The sequence below is a fragment of the Corvus hawaiiensis genome, chromosome 4 (genome assembly GCF_020740725.1).
Source record: "Corvus hawaiiensis isolate bCorHaw1 chromosome 4, bCorHaw1.pri.cur, whole genome shotgun sequence".
Lineage (NCBI taxonomy): Eukaryota > Metazoa > Chordata > Aves > Passeriformes > Corvidae > Corvus > Corvus hawaiiensis.
The window spans coordinates 32,960,942-32,978,738 of record NC_063216.1 but is presented as its reverse complement, the minus strand read 5'-3'; the positions used below and the strand labels follow the sequence as shown (position 1 = coordinate 32,978,738).

Sequence of the window (17,797 nt, the reverse complement as noted above, 5' to 3'; positions counted from 1 at the left end):
AAGAACTCACGTTTATATAGGAAATTATGTGCTTTTACAATGTAAGTTCTCTTACATTGCTGAGTCATTTATGCGGAGAAACATGATGCACAGCTTCAGCTTGCAACTGCCTTTGTTTTGGTGTAACATCCTTGCATCAAAGACATGTTAAAATGCGGTCCTTAGGGACTGCTTTTTGAGCTCAACAGGGAAGATGCTAAAAACTATCTCACCATTATTCAGCACATGCTTCAAGCCATTACTCAATTACCTTTGGTTCAGAATTCTTCTGAGTAACTGCATTACCATCTTGTTCTCAACTGGTTTCAAGAGTACCTCTAGATCTTAATTCTGTCTCACATTAAGCAGATTTTGAAAGGACTGCAGTTGTAGTTTTATAACAGAATCTGGTCTCAGCATTAGTAAACTCTCCAAAAGCAGACAGCAGATAGCACTAACATGATGATATATTAACAATTGATTTATTAATTTTGAAGAATGTAAACAAGACTACATGAAAGCTGATCTCTCTAAGAAGTATGAAAAACAGAATAAATAGATCATCAGCTAGGAGCTGGGCTAAAGATTACAAAAATTTTGTTTGAATGATAGCATTGCTGAAAAATTCGTAAATTCATAGATAAACCTTTAATATGTTTTGCAATTAATCAAATGCTACTTTTAATACCCTACTTCTTGTACCATTTATCTCATTTGTCTAATACGGTACATGGCAAATGATTATCTTTAATGATCTTTGGTGTTTCTGTGCACAGACTCACACTGTAGTATATATGGGTTGACTAACACCTCCAGGTACAGAAATTGCTTCACAACTTCTGATTTTCCCATACAAAAGAAACCCTTGTGCTCTTTTATAAGTCATCCATCCAGGAGCCTTGATGCATCAAAAAGCGTTTTCCAACAATGTCAGCTTCATGATCTAAACTGAAAAGTCTTTTAATAACTCTTGTCATTCTCCAGTATTATGAAACATCAAGCGGACTAATTTCTATTTACCGTGATTATTTCACTCATGCTGCTACCAGAACACTCAGTGCACTTTACACTTGGTTTTATTCCTGCCCTAGTATTTTGCCCAAAGTATCAGCATCACATGTGACAGCCTTCTGAACCTTACTGGTGTCTGCTATTTGTCATTCATTCTCCTTATAAAGTTTTACAAATTAAAGTAGTAATTTTCCACGCTAGGTCTGCTATCTCTTGTTTGGAATGGTAGTAGAAGCCTCCAGTGATATATTCTGGTGTGCAGAATATTCTATCACTGATTTTAAAATCTAGAATTTAAATTGGGTAGTGCTAAAAATGGTTGGAAAAATGGCTGCAAGTTTTTCTGTCCGCAGCTGAGAAGCAAAGTTCATATACAGAGCAGAAAATTAAATACGAAACCTGCAGGAAGTCTCTGCATCTCACATGAAAGGCAGGTATTAGGAAAACAATGTTTCCTCCAATGCTTTTAAGAGTACTTACATAAGGGGCAAAGTATTTCCAGGGCAACTGCTATGTTAAGACAGACAATCTGGAGTTCATGGACAGCCTTATTTACACATATGTAATGGCAGTCTATAAATAGGCTGAAAGGCAAAAAACAATTCAAATACATTCTAAACAGCCATCACTTCAAATTACAGGTTTTACTTTCCTCTGCTTTGTCAACTACATCCATACAAAGGGAGTCCAATGCATTGACATTATATTATGCCATATTTTCATATGCAAAAAACATGTCTACAGAACCAGTTATGTCTATCTCCATTCAACAAAGTGTTTTAAATAATGTCAAAGCTGCAGTGGTTGGTTCCCTCACTTGTATAATAAGAGGAACTATACCTTTGGGAGAAGCTGGATTGCTTGGAGTATTCTCTGCCTGTGCCCAGAGTTAAGGATTCCTATTTCCAAGAGATCCTGGTCCTCCATCACGTTGCTTCCCTAAAAATGGGAAAAAAAGATGGAATAAAAATGAAAAACTTAACAGCTTCCCTCAACAGCCTGAAACAGACCCTTCTGTCACACTTAAAAGAGAACACTTTGCTTAACTTACAGTATCTGACAAGAATAATAAATTACTGATGACTGGATTCATTTTCATGATGACAAAATATGGTGGAAGGAGCTTGAACCCATGGACACTGCTAGCAGCACTGCCAGTGGAGAAATTGTAGCTCTCACTCAAGCCAAATACCAGATGTGAACATCCTTTCATTTGACTGGAACCAAGGACATGACAATAAAATTGTTCAGAAACTCTCCATTTTTTCAATTCACCTCCTACCTCACCTAGCTATATACAATGTTCATTTTTCTCCAGATAGAAAAGAAACCAACACAGAATAAGATGAGGAGAGTGGATGAGCATAAAATTATTTAGTTCATTGATAGTACAATGATGAAGAAAGGGACTGGTATCAACAAACTCTGTGCCGTCCCCATCCCCCTAAATTTAACTGCACCAGTTCAATCCTAACCTTACTTGTCACTGCTTTTATCTTCCTGCTCGTGGGCAGGTCAAATAGTTCCAAACATTCAAATAGCTGAAAAAGACCATCTGTTCAAATAAAACACAAAATAATTGCCCAGAAAAGGTAATGAAATAAACCTCCACAATTCAAGCATGTCTTCTTAGGAGTTGCTAGCAGTAGGAGCTACACAAACAAGGTAACACAACTCCTAAATTCAAGGAGTCTGACACCACCTAGTAAGTTCAGCATTTGAAGGTCAATGATCTAAATGAGCCAGCAGTGACTATTGGAGGAATCCTTGGAGGCACTATAGTGGCTCAAAAGGGGAATCACAGAGAGGGATCAAGTCAGGATTACTGGAAATCTTGTGTTCTTTTTTTACCTTTTCATTTCAGAAAAAAATTCAACTTTTAAAAAATATATTTTATTTTTTAAAAGTTTCTAACTCTTACAGTTGAAAACAAAACCTGAAAAAACAGATGACCTGTCCTGATCTCTTAGCCCTGTTGGAGTCTCATGACACTAACTGGTCACAAGCAAGAATTATCATTTGTACTCATTTAATTTGATCATGAAATAGGCTTTCCTAAAATCCATGAAAACTTCATCTCTACCTTTCCATTTGGCTTATTACTTCTGACTTAGCACAGCTCTTAAGAAGCAGCAAAATGAAAGGCAAATATGCATGTAACAGAACATGCTTAAATGCTTTGCTGAGTCAGGGCTTAATAAAGGATATAACTTCTTTCTGAATACAAAATCTCCTGTCCCAAAACATCATGGATTTCTTTCAAAAATCACACTGGAATAGGCAACACTTCACCCTGTTCAGCTGCTAAATCTTCACTCTTTTCAGATGGACTGATTAATTTACAGGTGTACCTCTGAGAACTCTCAAGTGCTACTCCACACAGTACCCTGCAAAATCTAGGCGATGTCTTTTTAAGGGAATCATGGAAACTTTGCAAAGCTATTATATTCTATTTTACAGTAAGTGGTATGATTTAAGACTACACGTCCACAAGTCATACCCTGAAACAATCTGTGTGCAGCATTCAGAACAAGGCAGGCAGAAACCTGCTCTACAAGGAGAAGCTGTACAACGATGCTGGCTTCAGTAGACCACCCGGTGTAGGAGTGCATGCAGCATGGGCTGTGCAAACAGTGATAGTGATTAGGTGGGGGTAATACCCCCTTCACCTTCCTGGTAAACACATAAAAAGTAAAATTTCCTCTTTTTGCCTTTCCCTTTTAAGCAACCAAAAGGAGGCTGTAAATTTACATGAAAGACTCTTGAAAAAAGCCATCCATTTTGGGCTGGATTCTCCAGCTGCTGGAAATAGCTAGCATAACAGGATTTAAGGAAACTGAGCCAACTAAGGATCCAGTCCAAAACAAAGGCTATACATTTTCATTCATTTTAATAAATGCATCTATTTTGTTTGCAGCTACTGCTTTCACTTCATTTCACCGTTTTTAGATTTCACCTTCATTACTGCATGATGTTTACACACAATCATGGTGTACTCATCGCTGTTTACTGGTGCCAGTAACCTTGGCATACAGCTTCAAATATTGCAATGTTTAAAACTCAATTAAACTAACAGGCACAGGAAAAATACTTGCACATAGTTGCTGCATAGCAGAGAAAGCATTGTTTTATTAATTATTCACTACTGTTTTTTTCCTTATTATTACTCAATGTATTTTTTAAAAGTATGTCAAGGTTACAAATGCAAATATTTAAAACTCAGGAAAGCCTGAAGTTCATGTTGCCTCCTTGTTCCCAGTTTATTAAGGCAACAACCTTGTCTTCCAATGTGCCCAGATTTTAGAGCTTTTGCTGTGTCAACATCAAATGTCAACAGTAGCAGACATTCATCCCTCCTGCAAAACTGATTTTATTGTCTTCTGCCATGGAGCTAAAACAACTTTTCATCTTTCCACAAGAGCAAACCAGGAAAACTTAAATACTTAGTATAATCCACTATTGCTTAGCATAGAGGAATAAACTCATAGTAGCAGAGAGCTGCTGTTTGGTTTGCAGAAATACCTGTGAAGAGAAAGAAACAGTCTTTCCCCCACAGTCCTATCTCCCTAGTATCTGCTCACATTGCCCCACTTAATCCTAATCCCTGATTTTTTTTTTACCTGATTATTCCTCTCGTGCTCCTCCAGTCTCCTTCCATAGGCTCCTACACTGAGAGTGAAGAAAACCTAACTTCCTTCTGCAGCAGAGAAGATACAAGGGGAAAAATTCTCTCCCTGCTCTTAGCTTCCATCTATTATATGCTGGGCCAAATGTAACCTCAATTAACTTTACAGAGATGACACGGTAAATGTAAATAAAATGAATATGAATGCAAGACTGTCTTGTCACATTATTTCATCCTTAAAAATAGTTGAGCTACATCAGCAGAAATATTCACCAAAAAGAAATTATCCTAGACACCTAGAGAATTTTAGTCCAAAGATTTAACTTTTATATGCTTACATACAAAACAGGTTCTTATAACAGAAAATATGGGACAACAACCTTTACTGAGCTTATTATGCTTTCTGCAATGAAAACATAAGAGACTTTGTGATATTGTAGTTTCTTAAGTCTATAGGAAAACTTAGTTGGAAGGAAAACTTACTGGAATTAAAGCCATAAGAATACACCAGAATTGCTTATACAAGGACAGATTCAGATCTCATTCACTTCAGCTTACAGTGTTGAAATTCCTGTATTAGTAATGCAAAATACTCTTATGAACTAGAAAGATGCTGATTCTGAAATTCTAGTTAGGAAAGAGTGTATCTGAAACCCTCCACCCCTCAGACTTGTGGTTCTGCATGACTCCCAGGATCATCAGCTTTTCCCCTGTAAGTGCACACAGGAAGCCAATCCCCTGAGCAAGAAGGCAGCAGTTTCACAGAACAGTTGGGCTCAAGAATGAAGGAAAAAAGACTCTGCATGTGGGAGACTGGAGGCATATGAAAAACAACATAATTTTAAAAACCCAGAAATTTTGCAAAATTCTGAGATAGTTCCTATAAATAAGTTCAGAATAAAATGCATAATGATATCTTATGAGATAAAGATGTCACTGGCATTTATTTGGGTTGTTCAATACAAAATCACCTCTGGCATTCTCCACCTAAATACAGTCTTTCCCAAAAATTCTGGATTACACCTCAGGACCCATATGCATTCTACCTCCTGCAGGAACAAAAGAACTCTGAAGATTTGTCTCTGAAGATAATAAAATATGGTGATTGAAGAACATATTAATTAGAATGGCAGGCATGACTGTGTGTTTCCCATTCTTCCTTTTGTACCTATGTTTTTAATCTTCCTTTGCATATTTTCTGTGCTGGAGAATTATCACGAAAAATTCTAATGTCTGGTTCTGTCGCCTAAGTAAAACGGTACAGAAGCTTTAAAATAGCTGGCGGATATATCACTAGACTTATCTGAAAATTCAACCACTGAAGCTGGAAGAGATGAGCTGTGGGAAACAAAACAACTGACTGAAAAAAAGAGAACAAATTGATTTTGCATTTAAAGCTTTCTTTCTCCCCTGCAAAGGAAAAAGACTGTTACATTAGAAATAGAAGATTTGGGGGGGGTTTTGCCTTTAGGCTGACAATGCAAACTTAACCAGTTCTTTCAGTGTTCATCTGTGTCAGCAGAGGAAGAAAAGTAGCAAATCTGGTACCTAAAGTTGTGTAAGAGCTGCTGCTCAACAGACTGAGTTGAAGTCATTTGCTGCGCAGCCACTATTGAGACCAAGGTCAGCTGGAGATACAAAGTGCTATTGGAGGTAGGAACAACTTCTGGTAACATTTTATGCTTCTGATATACTGGAAACTGGTTTGACAAAGAACAGGATTGGTGTGGCTAATGGAAGGATGACTTCTGAGGTAAGTACCGGGTTGATGGGGCAGCAGTGGTGCTTGCATCACTCCCAGTGTGAAGGGAGCACTTTACACTCTCCTTTGCCCCCTCCCAGCCATCCATGTGATAATCTGTGGCACCATCAACATAATGAGATCAGAAGGGACTCTGAGGAGCTGGTCCAGGTGGCATCTAGCATGCAGCAGTGGGTGGGATCACGGTGTATATGTATGAAAAACAAGGTCTGGTGGGTGTTTGAAGTGCCTTGCCAATGTCTGTACCAAAGTGTACTGCACTGAGTCTCACCCTGATGGACTGAGACCCGGCACTGCAGGAGCACAGCTGGGGAATTTCAGTGGAGTTGTGCACAAGGCCTCATACTTCGGCTTATAGGGCTGCTGGAAATATGACCTGGCATAGAAAAGAAAATCTGCTGGGCTGTACACTTAGCTGGAGTATCCAAGAGTACCATCATTCCTGTCACTCAGATAAGAGAGGTAGGAGCAGGGCAGGAGCAGACGGGAATGTTCTTCCATTACACATGGTTGTAGACTGAAGTCAGAGACAGAAAACTGAGATCAACAGCACCAAAGATCTCTATTCCTTCTTACTTTCTACCATCCCAAATGCATAACTGGTGAGGAAGGGAGCATGTATCTAGTACCAATGGGAATAAGGATTGTTACAAAGCACATCCTCAACTGCTCACTTAAACCAGCCTCCTCAATCTGAATTGCTTTGTTTCTCACCCACCTAACCCTAATATCCTTCCAAACTGCATCCCCTTGATACAGTGGACATCTAAACTGTCCTCTGACTCGGAACAAATTAAAGACATCTCACAATGTAATAAGGAACACACTGAATAACTAAGACTTTTCTTTTTCCTAATCTAAAGCACATGCCAAAAGGTTTTTTTTGACACAACACAGTTTTTCCACAAGGTAAAAGAACTTATTTCTTAGAAACTTGCAAGAAAGGACTAGAGAAATGTAACTTTCAGTAATGAGCATTGCTTCTTATTAGTGCAAAAATTTCAGGCAATGTGTCACATGTTTAATTTCTAAACAAGAACTGGCAGATCACCAGAATTTAGCAAGCTTCATTATAAGTGAAAAGGTTGCCTCTCACTAGTATTTCCACTGTTAACATGAAAACAAGATCTGTAAGAATGATTACTGAGTTAAATGCCCAACTTGTACTTTCAGGTCAGAAAGATTTATCAGATTCTTGAAGATACTGCAGACATTATTTCATCTAAAAGCCCAACAAGGTTTTGTTACAAAAATCCCCTGCAGAAGCACAGAATTTTGTCTTGGGAGAAAGAGATTGATTATAAAATATGTTAGGAAGAAAGGACCAGGCAGGTTGCAAAATAATAATTTGATAACATTCTTCCAAAATTAATTTGCTGTACAACTACTGATACTCATTCTCAATCCTCACCTTGCTCTATTGTCAGTCTTTACATTTATGAGTTTCTTAGCAATTAAAAAACCCACAAAACTAGAGAAAACTGGAAGAGAGTTTTCCATGTTAGTGTCATTTAATCAGGAAGTAATACAAACTACTGCTGAAATGTTAACTAAAAAAAAGACCATTTCACTCATAGATAAGGGTGGGATCATAGCACTTCTGTGTACAAATTTGCAACCTGCATTAAAAGTGGTGGTGTAAGCAGCACCAGTTCAAAAAGGAGTCCCAGCAGACCTGAGGCCTGAAAACTTAAGTTTTAAAGATCTCTTTCTAGTTCACATTCAGCTCTTCCAGAAATGAACCTGAAGCAACCAGTGCCATCAAAAGCTTTTCAAATATTGACATTCAAATGAGCATATAGTCACATACATTTCACACAACAGGAATAGTTAATTAAAGTGTAGTGGTAACTAAACAATACAGATAGCTGGGACAAGGATCCTTGTAGGAAGAATTTCTGCTATTTTTATCCCTCCTCCATGTAGCACTGATTCATTACAACCAACACAATTGTAACATGCAAATTAGCTGCACAGATAAGGTGGCAATTGAAAAAATTACCTCTGATGTCACACTTGGCCCACTTAATTGCTAATGCTGTGGACCCAACTCTGTCTACCTATTTAGTCATAACAATTCAATAATATAATTACTAATACATACCTAAATTACATCTTAATGTCTTGAATGTATATTGTGAAGATAATTTCACTTCATTTGAGTAACGAAAATTCCAGAGGGTCTATATTGTACCATTATTCAGATTACTCGCTATAAATGCTGCTTAGCTTAGATGCTAAATTTCTCAAAGGACCCACTTTAAAAATCAATATTACTGTGAGCTAATTAACAGACTTATAAATTCTCAGAAAAATATTCCTTTCTCCAGTAAGTGTGTAAAGCTGTGGAGTGCAGGAAGGGGCAAAGATGGTATTTTCAGACATAACAAATACGTTGAATACCTACTCTGCATGTAATACGGAGTTTTAACCAGCTAACACTGGTGGTATTGTAACAAATAAGGAGATGATAATAAAATAACAAAGTAACTTTTGTAATAAAATTAGGTGGTGATTTCTGCCAGCCAACATGCCTTCACTAAGAGCAAACCGTGCCTGACAATTTTGGTGGCCTTCTGCAGTGTGGTTACAGCACTGGTGGATAAGGGAGGGACAACTGATGTTCTCTACCTGGATTGTGCAAAGCATTTGAAACTGTCCCACACAACATCCTTGTCTCTAAACTGAGACATGGACTTGACAGATATGCCTCTTGCCGGGTAAAGAATTAGCGGGATAGTTGCATTCAAAGAGTTGTGGTTAATGGCTCAATGTCCGAGTGGAGAGTAGGGATGAGTGGTGTCCTCAGGGACTGGTGCTGGGACTGGCAGTGTTCAAGATCTTTGTCAGCACCATGGACAGTAGGATTGAGCGCACCCTCAGCAAGTTTGTCAACAACAGTCAATACAGAGGTAAGGGATGCCATCCAGAGGGACCTTGACAGGCTTGAGAGGTGGGCCCATGTGAACCTCAGGAAGTTCAACAAGGCCAAGGGCAAGGCCCTGAACGTGGGTCAGGGAAATCCCAAGCACAAATACAAACGGGCAGAGAATGGATTGAGAGCAGCCCTGAGGAGAAGGGTTTGGTTGACATGACCTGGCAATGTACACTCACAGCCCAGAAAGCCAACCATATCCTGGGCTGCATCAAAAGAATTGTGGCCAGCAAGTCAAGGGAGGTGATTCTGCCCCTCTACTCTGCTGTCGTGAGAGCCCACCTGGAGTGTTGCATCCAGCTCTGGAGCCCTCAGCATAAGAAGGACATGGATCTCTAGTCCAGAGGAGGGCCTTGAATATGATCACAGGGCTGGAATACCTCTTCTATTAAAGCAGGCTGAGAGAGTTAGGGTTGTTCAGCCCCTCCTCTTCTGGAGAAGAACTATATGATCTTTAAGGTCCCTTCCAACCCAACCTATTTTATAATTCTACGATTCTATGAAATGTAAAAACTCAGTTCACCTCTCAGACTGTCCTACACAAGTATTTCCTTCTCCATATTTTTATCAACCGTAATATAATGTTTTTTTTAAAATGTGAGCCACCAAAATCACCCCAGAGAGCATAAAATGCAAAGTCAAAGATTCTAAAATTCTGGGCAGGATCCACATCTTAAAAATAGGTTATTCCCAGAAGGGGCCTGTCAAATAGCAACAAGGAAAACATGCCCAAGAACATACGTAAAATACGTTTCACACACTTAACTCCCTGAAGTTATGACTGACATCTTCAAGCACTTGTTCACCTCCTGCCTGCAACTGAGCCCTGCTCACACTTGTGGCTTTACATTTGGGCTGTCTGGTATTCAAGCTCTCTGTTCTGAGCAGACAGAGCAGCTAGGAAACCGCGTCAGTCCTTTGTGTGAGTCTAGAAAGTAGGCCCTCCTCTAAAATGTCATCAGAGCTTGATCTGGTAGGAGGTCTCAAAGTGTGCCCAAGGCAGAAACAGGAGCACGACATGAACTGCCTTCTGCTCTTTCTTAAAATGTGTCGAAAGGAGGAAGAATGGCTTTACCTTTCTTTCTCATAGCACAGCCGACCTGTTAGAGGATTCATGCGGAAGGTGGGAGATCAGTTTTACCTGTCTTTCTCATACTCAAATTTCCTAAAAACAGAGGAAACTATCCATCAACTGTTAGGAAAGAGCACTCTGCGGTTGAGGAGGAGTTGTTCATTGGTCCTGTTGAAATTAAATTGCTGCGAGATTTAGTCAGTACGCCAGAAAGAAATATTATCCTTTAGACCAGTGACAGCTGGTTGTGGCAAATCGATCTTCTTCTGCTGTTTCTAGAAATGTTTCTAGTTTATATCTAGCGACTGACAAAAAATAAGCAGGAAAAAAAAGCTAAAAATTCATTGCTTTCTTTCATCCAAGTACCCTAACTTCTAAGCTACAGGCTCATGCTTGTGTTTCAATTTGAAAGAAAACAATGAACCAGATGTCCTTATCCAAAGGGTTGACTTGCATGTCAAGATCCAGGGAGCAGGACAGGAAATCTGGCCTCCAAACAGTGTCTAATGCAGGGAGGCAAAGGGAGGCACAACTTTCAGATATAACTCCTGCTTTGGAGCATCTCACTGGCTTCCTCTGCTTAGCATTGCAAACCCTTTTTCTACTTGCCTTTCTCTTCCTGTTAAGTTATGCAGGGTCTTCTTTGCCTAATTCAGTTGTAGACATCCTGCTCCCAGAAACAGGAATTCTACAGTCAAACATCATGATGCTCACAAATCCCTGCAACTCACTTGTGTTTTTATTATGGTTTTAGAGGCCTCACTTGGCTGTTTTTTTAGTCCACTCCATGTGCTGCAAAATGAAGGCACTGCCTAACATTCAGGTACCCAAATCATTTTCAGGATGTAGGTGCTAGTAACTGGAGGTTGTTAGGTTGACTGAAACTGCTGGTTTGTTTAATATTACTAACTATAATAAAATATGAAGCAGCTCCCCAAAAAGAGAAATACTGGAAAATGAATGGTGCTTTCTATGCACCACTGATTTATTACGTTTAAATGTATTTTACAGTCCACCATGCTGCTTTTGATATGCAGCCGTGCAGCAAAGGTAAAAGGTAAGAGACATTGTAAGATAACAAGAAACTGCAATATATTACCTTCCTCTAGCTAAAAATTAGTGTATTTAGAGTCCCTGCCAAATATAGTTGTTATATTGAGAATCATTTTAACATATTCTAACAGATTTTGTTTGCTAGAGCAAGCACAAAAGATAGCAGGATTGAATAAGGTTTTGTCATCTCCCACTGCACACAGATACCTTTTACATATGATTTTTCTTATACAAACCTCTGTCATTTATTTACACAGTATGTACAGAGATATTACTAGCCAAATCCCTGAGGCCCAAGAGGTAAGCGGAGATGGTCTCCATTTTCTTCAATCCCTTTCTAAAAATAAGAGAACATTTGATTAAGGGTTGACATTTTTCTTTTCTTCCTTTGCTTGTTCTTGTAATTCATTTCACATGGGAAGTGGGCTGTGTTTTTCCTTATCCCTTCCAACTCAGCAGCCAGGAGGCTGGCTTTGCGGGCCCACTCCCATCACCACGGCAACCAGTGGATCGCTGTGATGCAATCCCATGCACTTTGTGTCACTACACAGTGCTATTGTTCTCCAGTAACCATTTGGGACAGGCATGTCAATATTCCCACAAAGGAGGATTGATCACCGTTCCACTGGTCATCCTGTGCATCATGTATGGACATCACGCAGCATCACCTTAGGATGTGCTTCACTTCCCATGCAGTGACTTCAGGAATGACTGGTTTGCACCATGAAGCCTACATTCAGCACCAAGCAGACCCGGCTCCTCAGAAACATTGCAGGAAATCTGAATTGAGGCTGCAGTTCAGAAGCATCAGTATGACCATATTAGATGAGAGCAAAGGTCTCCCTAACTCATTGGTTCAGTGTTTCTGCTAGATGCCAAAACTGCCCAGAAAAGGAAAATATATCAATAATTTACCTTATATATTTTTTTTTTCACTCTCATCTTCGGGCTAATTTAAAGTTAAGCACATGGGCATTTAGCTACACCAGAGACTGAGTGATATATATATATATATATATATACACACATATATATGTACATATATATATGTATGTATGTATATGTATGTATATATACAGCAGGCAGAAGACCTGATTTTCCTAAATACAAGTCTACCATAAATTTGAATGGATACATGAGATTCAGCAGCTCTTTAGCATTTGGAGGAAACTGATTTACCATGCTTTTTCTAGACTGCAGCAAAACATGTCTGCACTGCAAAGCTCTCTTTTTTTTTTTTTTTTTTATGTATTGCAGAGATGACAGAAACCCTGGACTATCTTTCTTACAAATTAACTTTGGGAAGATATAATCCACAAGAATAGAAGCAAAAGCATGCCCTTCAAAACTGTGTTATGAAAGCAGACCCAAACTTGTAGAGATCATGGAAGAAAGGATATTTAGCATCAAGCCCTATACTTGGCACTGGTGAGGCCATACCTCAAATCCTGTGTTCAGTTTTAGGCCCTTCACTACAAGAAAGACATTGAGGTGCTGGAGTGTATGCAGAGAAGGGCAATGGAGCTGGGGAAGGGTCTGGAGCACAAGTCTGGTGAGGAGCAGCTGAGGGAGCTGGGGTTGTTTAGCTTGGAGAAAAGGTTGCTCAGGGGGGATCTTATTGCTCTCTACAATTACTGGAAAGGACGCTGTAGCCAGGTGGCAGTCAGTCTCCTATGTTACAAGCAACAGGACAAGAGGAAATGGCCTCACTTGCACCAGGGGAGGTTTAGATTGTATATGAGGAAAAATTACTTCATTGAAAGGTTGGTCAAGTACTGGAACAAAGTGCCCAAGGAAGTGGTTGAGTCACAACCCCTGGAGGTATTTAGAAGACATGTGGATGTGGCACTCAGGAACATCATTTAGCAGTGGACTTGGAAGTGCTGGGGTAATGCTTGCACCTGATGATCTTAAGAGTCTTTTCCAAACTAAATGATTCTACAGAGTCATAATCACTGACTGGTTTGGGTCAGAAGGAATCTTCAAAGATCGTCTAGTTCCTGTCACACACAGGGACAATTTTCATGTTGCTCAAAATCCCTTTCCACTTGATGAATGAGCTCAAAGAATGAGAGAAATACATCCCATTTATGCTAACTTTATCTAAACTGTAAAGGCTCCATTTTGGAAAACAACTAGGTAGCCACTGATATGTAAGAAGTGCACTCTGGAGCAATTCACTACATTTCTTAATAGTCCTTTTTCAATGCCTGACAACATATTTCTAATATTAAACAGTAACATTTCATGTAGCATGGTCTAGCTACATCATGGATAATGCAGCAACCGTCACCCAGAACCTATAAAAAAACAATGGCTACCACTTTGTAGCTGTTGACTGGATCTCATATAAAATATTAACTATCACAGGCTTCAAAATAGTTTGCCCACGAATTTTAAGTACCTTGCCACGGAACAATAACATTTGTAATTCCAAAACATAAAAATAAACAAGCACATCCAAAAAATAAACAAATTCAAAATCAGATTTCTGGTTGTGTAAGTCAGATAGCAAATTGTCTACTTTCTGTTCCTTTTTTTCCTTCATATCTGTTTCTTTTCCCTCTGCAACTTATTCCCAGTCCACATAATTTATTAAGAAATAGTTCCAATACTGTGACCTTTCATTCTGTACACATTCTCTCCTTTATTTACACATTTTCACTCTTTTGCAAATGTTCTTGAATTGTTTACCTCAGATACAACACAAAAGCAGTAATAAGACTACCACAGTTCTGTGTTTTCTACCTATACCTGAGCAGTTAGAAGATACAAATGCTCACACAAGATGTCATTTTTACACCAGTCCATAAATTAGTTGCATATATAATGGCAAGCATAATCTCTTATTACCAGTGAATATAAGGGGAAAAAAAATCCATCCATTTGAAGAAGCTTGTTCAGAGAAATGAACTATCTAACTTGTGTTCAGCCAAAGCAAGTACTGTCTGTGAAACCTAAAATCACATATTGGTCTCATACACAGTCCTAACACTTTGATATAGCCCTCTGAACTCTCCATCCTGACTAGCAACCAGTATTTGTCTTCAAGAGTCTTCTATATAAACTGATTCTGCTTTTTGTCCAAGGGGCTCATTATTCTTCTCATGACCTACTGCATTTTCTTAAAAATCTGAATTCATGTGAGAGGTATTTTGTATGAGAGGACACCTTGATACACTCTTTGGGTAGTATTAACTGTACACAGAGTAATTCAGTTGCAAAACACTATGGAAGGATTTTGCAATGTTGCTACACAGCTGATTTTCAAGGTGTTGGGATATCTACTGCCAAAGTCCATGAATCTGGCACTCTAGTACTTAATTCCCTCAGTCACAAGGAAACCTTCATGCAATCCAGTCCACCTTGTGTGGCACCTTTCTTCCTGATGCTATTGTGACGAGTGTTTCCACCAATCCCTTTCTATACAAGGATACTGCATTTGACAATTAACATTTAGGGATCCTTTGGGGCCTCCTCCTATCCTAATTAAAGACAAGTGTTTTCCTGACTATTTACACATTGCTCCATGAGCTAGCTCTGTCTAATTTAACTTTTCTTTGCAATAAAAAACTGCTCCTAATAGTTTGGTGAATACCTGTGAGTTTCCCTTGTCCCTTATGCCTCTGATATTTGGTCCAAACAGACCAGTGCTACCAACAAATTGGACAATACAACTGTGTGCTCCTGATTTAGTGAGACAAGACTGTGGGAGACTGTGACTTCACTTGATATAATTTCTAGATTTCAGGAAAAAAGGAAAAGTCATTGCAAAGAATAAACCAGACAAAATAAGAGTTAATAATCCCCACTATACATTATAGGAATGTCACGAAGCTACTAGATACCAGACTGCAGATTGTTCAACACTGGCTAACCACCCTTCGCCCCGGGTTCCATATCCCACATGGCACCAAACACACGGTATAATTATATTTCTGAATAATCAAAGAATTCAGTACAGGAGGATGGGATGGTACTTGGAAAACAAGGCAGCTGATATTTCTTTTTTTAGCATTTATCATTCTCTGTGTGGGTCCATGTCTTATATATAGTTTCCCATTGAAGACCTCACCAGTAAGAATGACTCACTTTCTTCAGACTTTTTTTAGACATTCATTGAAATAATATTAGACAGCTCCAAACAACGAATTAATGTATTTTATAAGACTCCACCAAAGCAAGGTGGCATTTTAATACCCATTATACAGATAAAGAATTAAAGTAGAACAAATTCGGGCTAGAATTAAAAAAAAATACAATATATTAGTTCTCAATGCCTAAATGCAGGGATTGCTTTCTTCCATTTCAGTAAGTACTTGGTATCTATCTACATATGTATTCAAGGGACAACTGTAGTTACATTCAATTTTAGCTGTGAGCATTCACACTTCAGCAAATCAAAATCTGCTCCTTCCCTTCCACATGTGTATTAAAGGATTTTGAGTGCAAGAGTTTTATCTGACAACTTTGTCACAATTTGTAGGTAGCAGTCCAGGTAAATCAGAAGCCTGAGATACCCTGGAAAATGGAAAAATCTGAGTAACATGGAACTACAAAGCATGCTGCAAAGCATGGCCAACTCTCTGCACGAAGTCATCTTAAGCCTAGACAAGGAAGTCAGTTTTCACTCAGCACCAGCTCTGCTGGGTTTAAGGAGTGAGTGACAAGAACATCACTGTGAAAACCATCCAGTTAAATGTCCCACTGCTTTTCAAATCAAGTTAAGATGTTTTAAGTCAGTAAAAGAACATGGATGTGAAGCAGACATGTACCCCTCTGTTTTCTGTTATTCCATCTCCTTTTTTCCTCTCCTTCCTTCCCTCCCTCCTTTGATTTGGAAACCAAAGAAAAGACATATGGTAATTTCTACTTGAGAAAGAGCAAAGGGAGAAAAGGAGGACATGGGCAGCACAAGAAGAGTCCAGCCTGCAGGAATGGTGAGGCAGAGAGAGATCTCACAAACCAAACAAGGGGAAAGGGTCAGACACAGAGAACCTCATAAATAAAAAGAAAGGAAGGGTGGCACTCAGGCAGGTCCAGGGAAGACAAGAGGAGTGTTAAGAAACCGTTTCTGCCACGAGTTTGGTTTATGGAATAAAATGCATGACTTAAAGACTAAAATAATGATAAATTACATTTAGGTAGCTCCTACACAGAAAAAGGTTTCTGATTCATTTTGCTTAATTATTAAATTAACTATTAAGTACTTGTTTTGTTATTCTGCACTATTTTGAGCTTAAGTCCAATCCTTGTCACTGACTTAATTTGGAACTTAACTGACAGTACTCAGTGAGATTCTTCAGGTAATCTGGCTACCTCTGACTCCCTCCTGAGAAAGTGTTCTTCCCAACTACAGGTACTTAGAAATCTGGATATCAAAGGTTAGACACAAGCAGATAATTGTCCACAAGATAGCTCAAAATACACAGATATGTCTATCCCAGGATCCTCTCTTGATTTCATATATGTAGGCCAGCAAAGTTATGTAATTTCCCTTAGCCAGATAAGGGAACAGAGAGGCATTTTCCCCAAACTCATAATCCAAATCAAAAGCCAAACTCAGAGACGACCCTTAGATATATTGTCCTATGGATTCTCCATGGACCAGGCTGCTTCTGCATGTGCTAGCAAGTGTTTTCTTTATTCTCTTTTCCCCCAAGACGCCATTTCTTATTTTTGAAGAAAGAGGGAAATCAGAATGCTTTTTAAAAATGCATATACTTAAAGCAGAGTTAGGAGATAGAGGGAAATCAACCACACAAGCAGAAAGAGCAGAATTTTCTGACAAAAAGCATGATATTACTAAGAATAGATTTGTTGGTATGTTGATTCTTTGGTGTAATATTCCACTCTTGCTGCATAAAGTTATTTTTTTAAACAGAAAGTGAAGATCTACTATTTCTATAGGCAGTAAAACAAGTACTTAAAATATCAGAATGTCAGGAAATAAAAAGCTCATGGACAGAATAGACACATTTCCAAATTCCAAGGGAGATGGAAAACAAAATAAAATAACTTGCATTGTCAATTTGTAATTCCTTTCTGGCAACAAGAGGGATGCCTAGGGAGTTCAGAGAAGCTAACAGGGCTGTAATATTCATACTATATTTAAAAATGGATCAAGGCTAAAAACCAACTCAGTTGGGCAATCTTTTATCCTAATGCAGCATAGCAGCTAAGAACTGCTATTTCTTTTTAAACGCCATCTTAACTTTCCTCAAGAAGTGGCCTTTCTATGTGATTAAAAGGGGAGCTCTTTGGAGAGAGCAAGCCTCAGGAAGTGAAAAAGCTGGTAAATAGTGTGGCTACTGAAGAACAGAAGCTATCAATCATTTCAGAGATTTAAGAGCTGTAACC

The 17,797-nt window shown here is 38.8% G+C and overlaps 1 protein-coding gene across 8 annotated transcripts in view; it reads right to left on the bottom strand.

Moving 5' to 3' along the window:
* Positions 1-17,797, bottom strand: part of ANKS1B (ankyrin repeat and sterile alpha motif domain containing 1B) — a 413,919-nt gene that overhangs the window by 165,406 nt on the left and 230,716 nt on the right. For all 8 annotated transcript variants that reach the window (XM_048302483.1, XM_048302485.1, XM_048302479.1 and 5 more), the window contains exon 16: positions 1,831-1,929. In XM_048302483.1, coding sequence (XP_048158440.1) covers positions 1,831-1,929 — 99 coding nt within the window. The remainder of the gene's footprint in view (positions 1-1,830; positions 1,930-17,797) is intronic.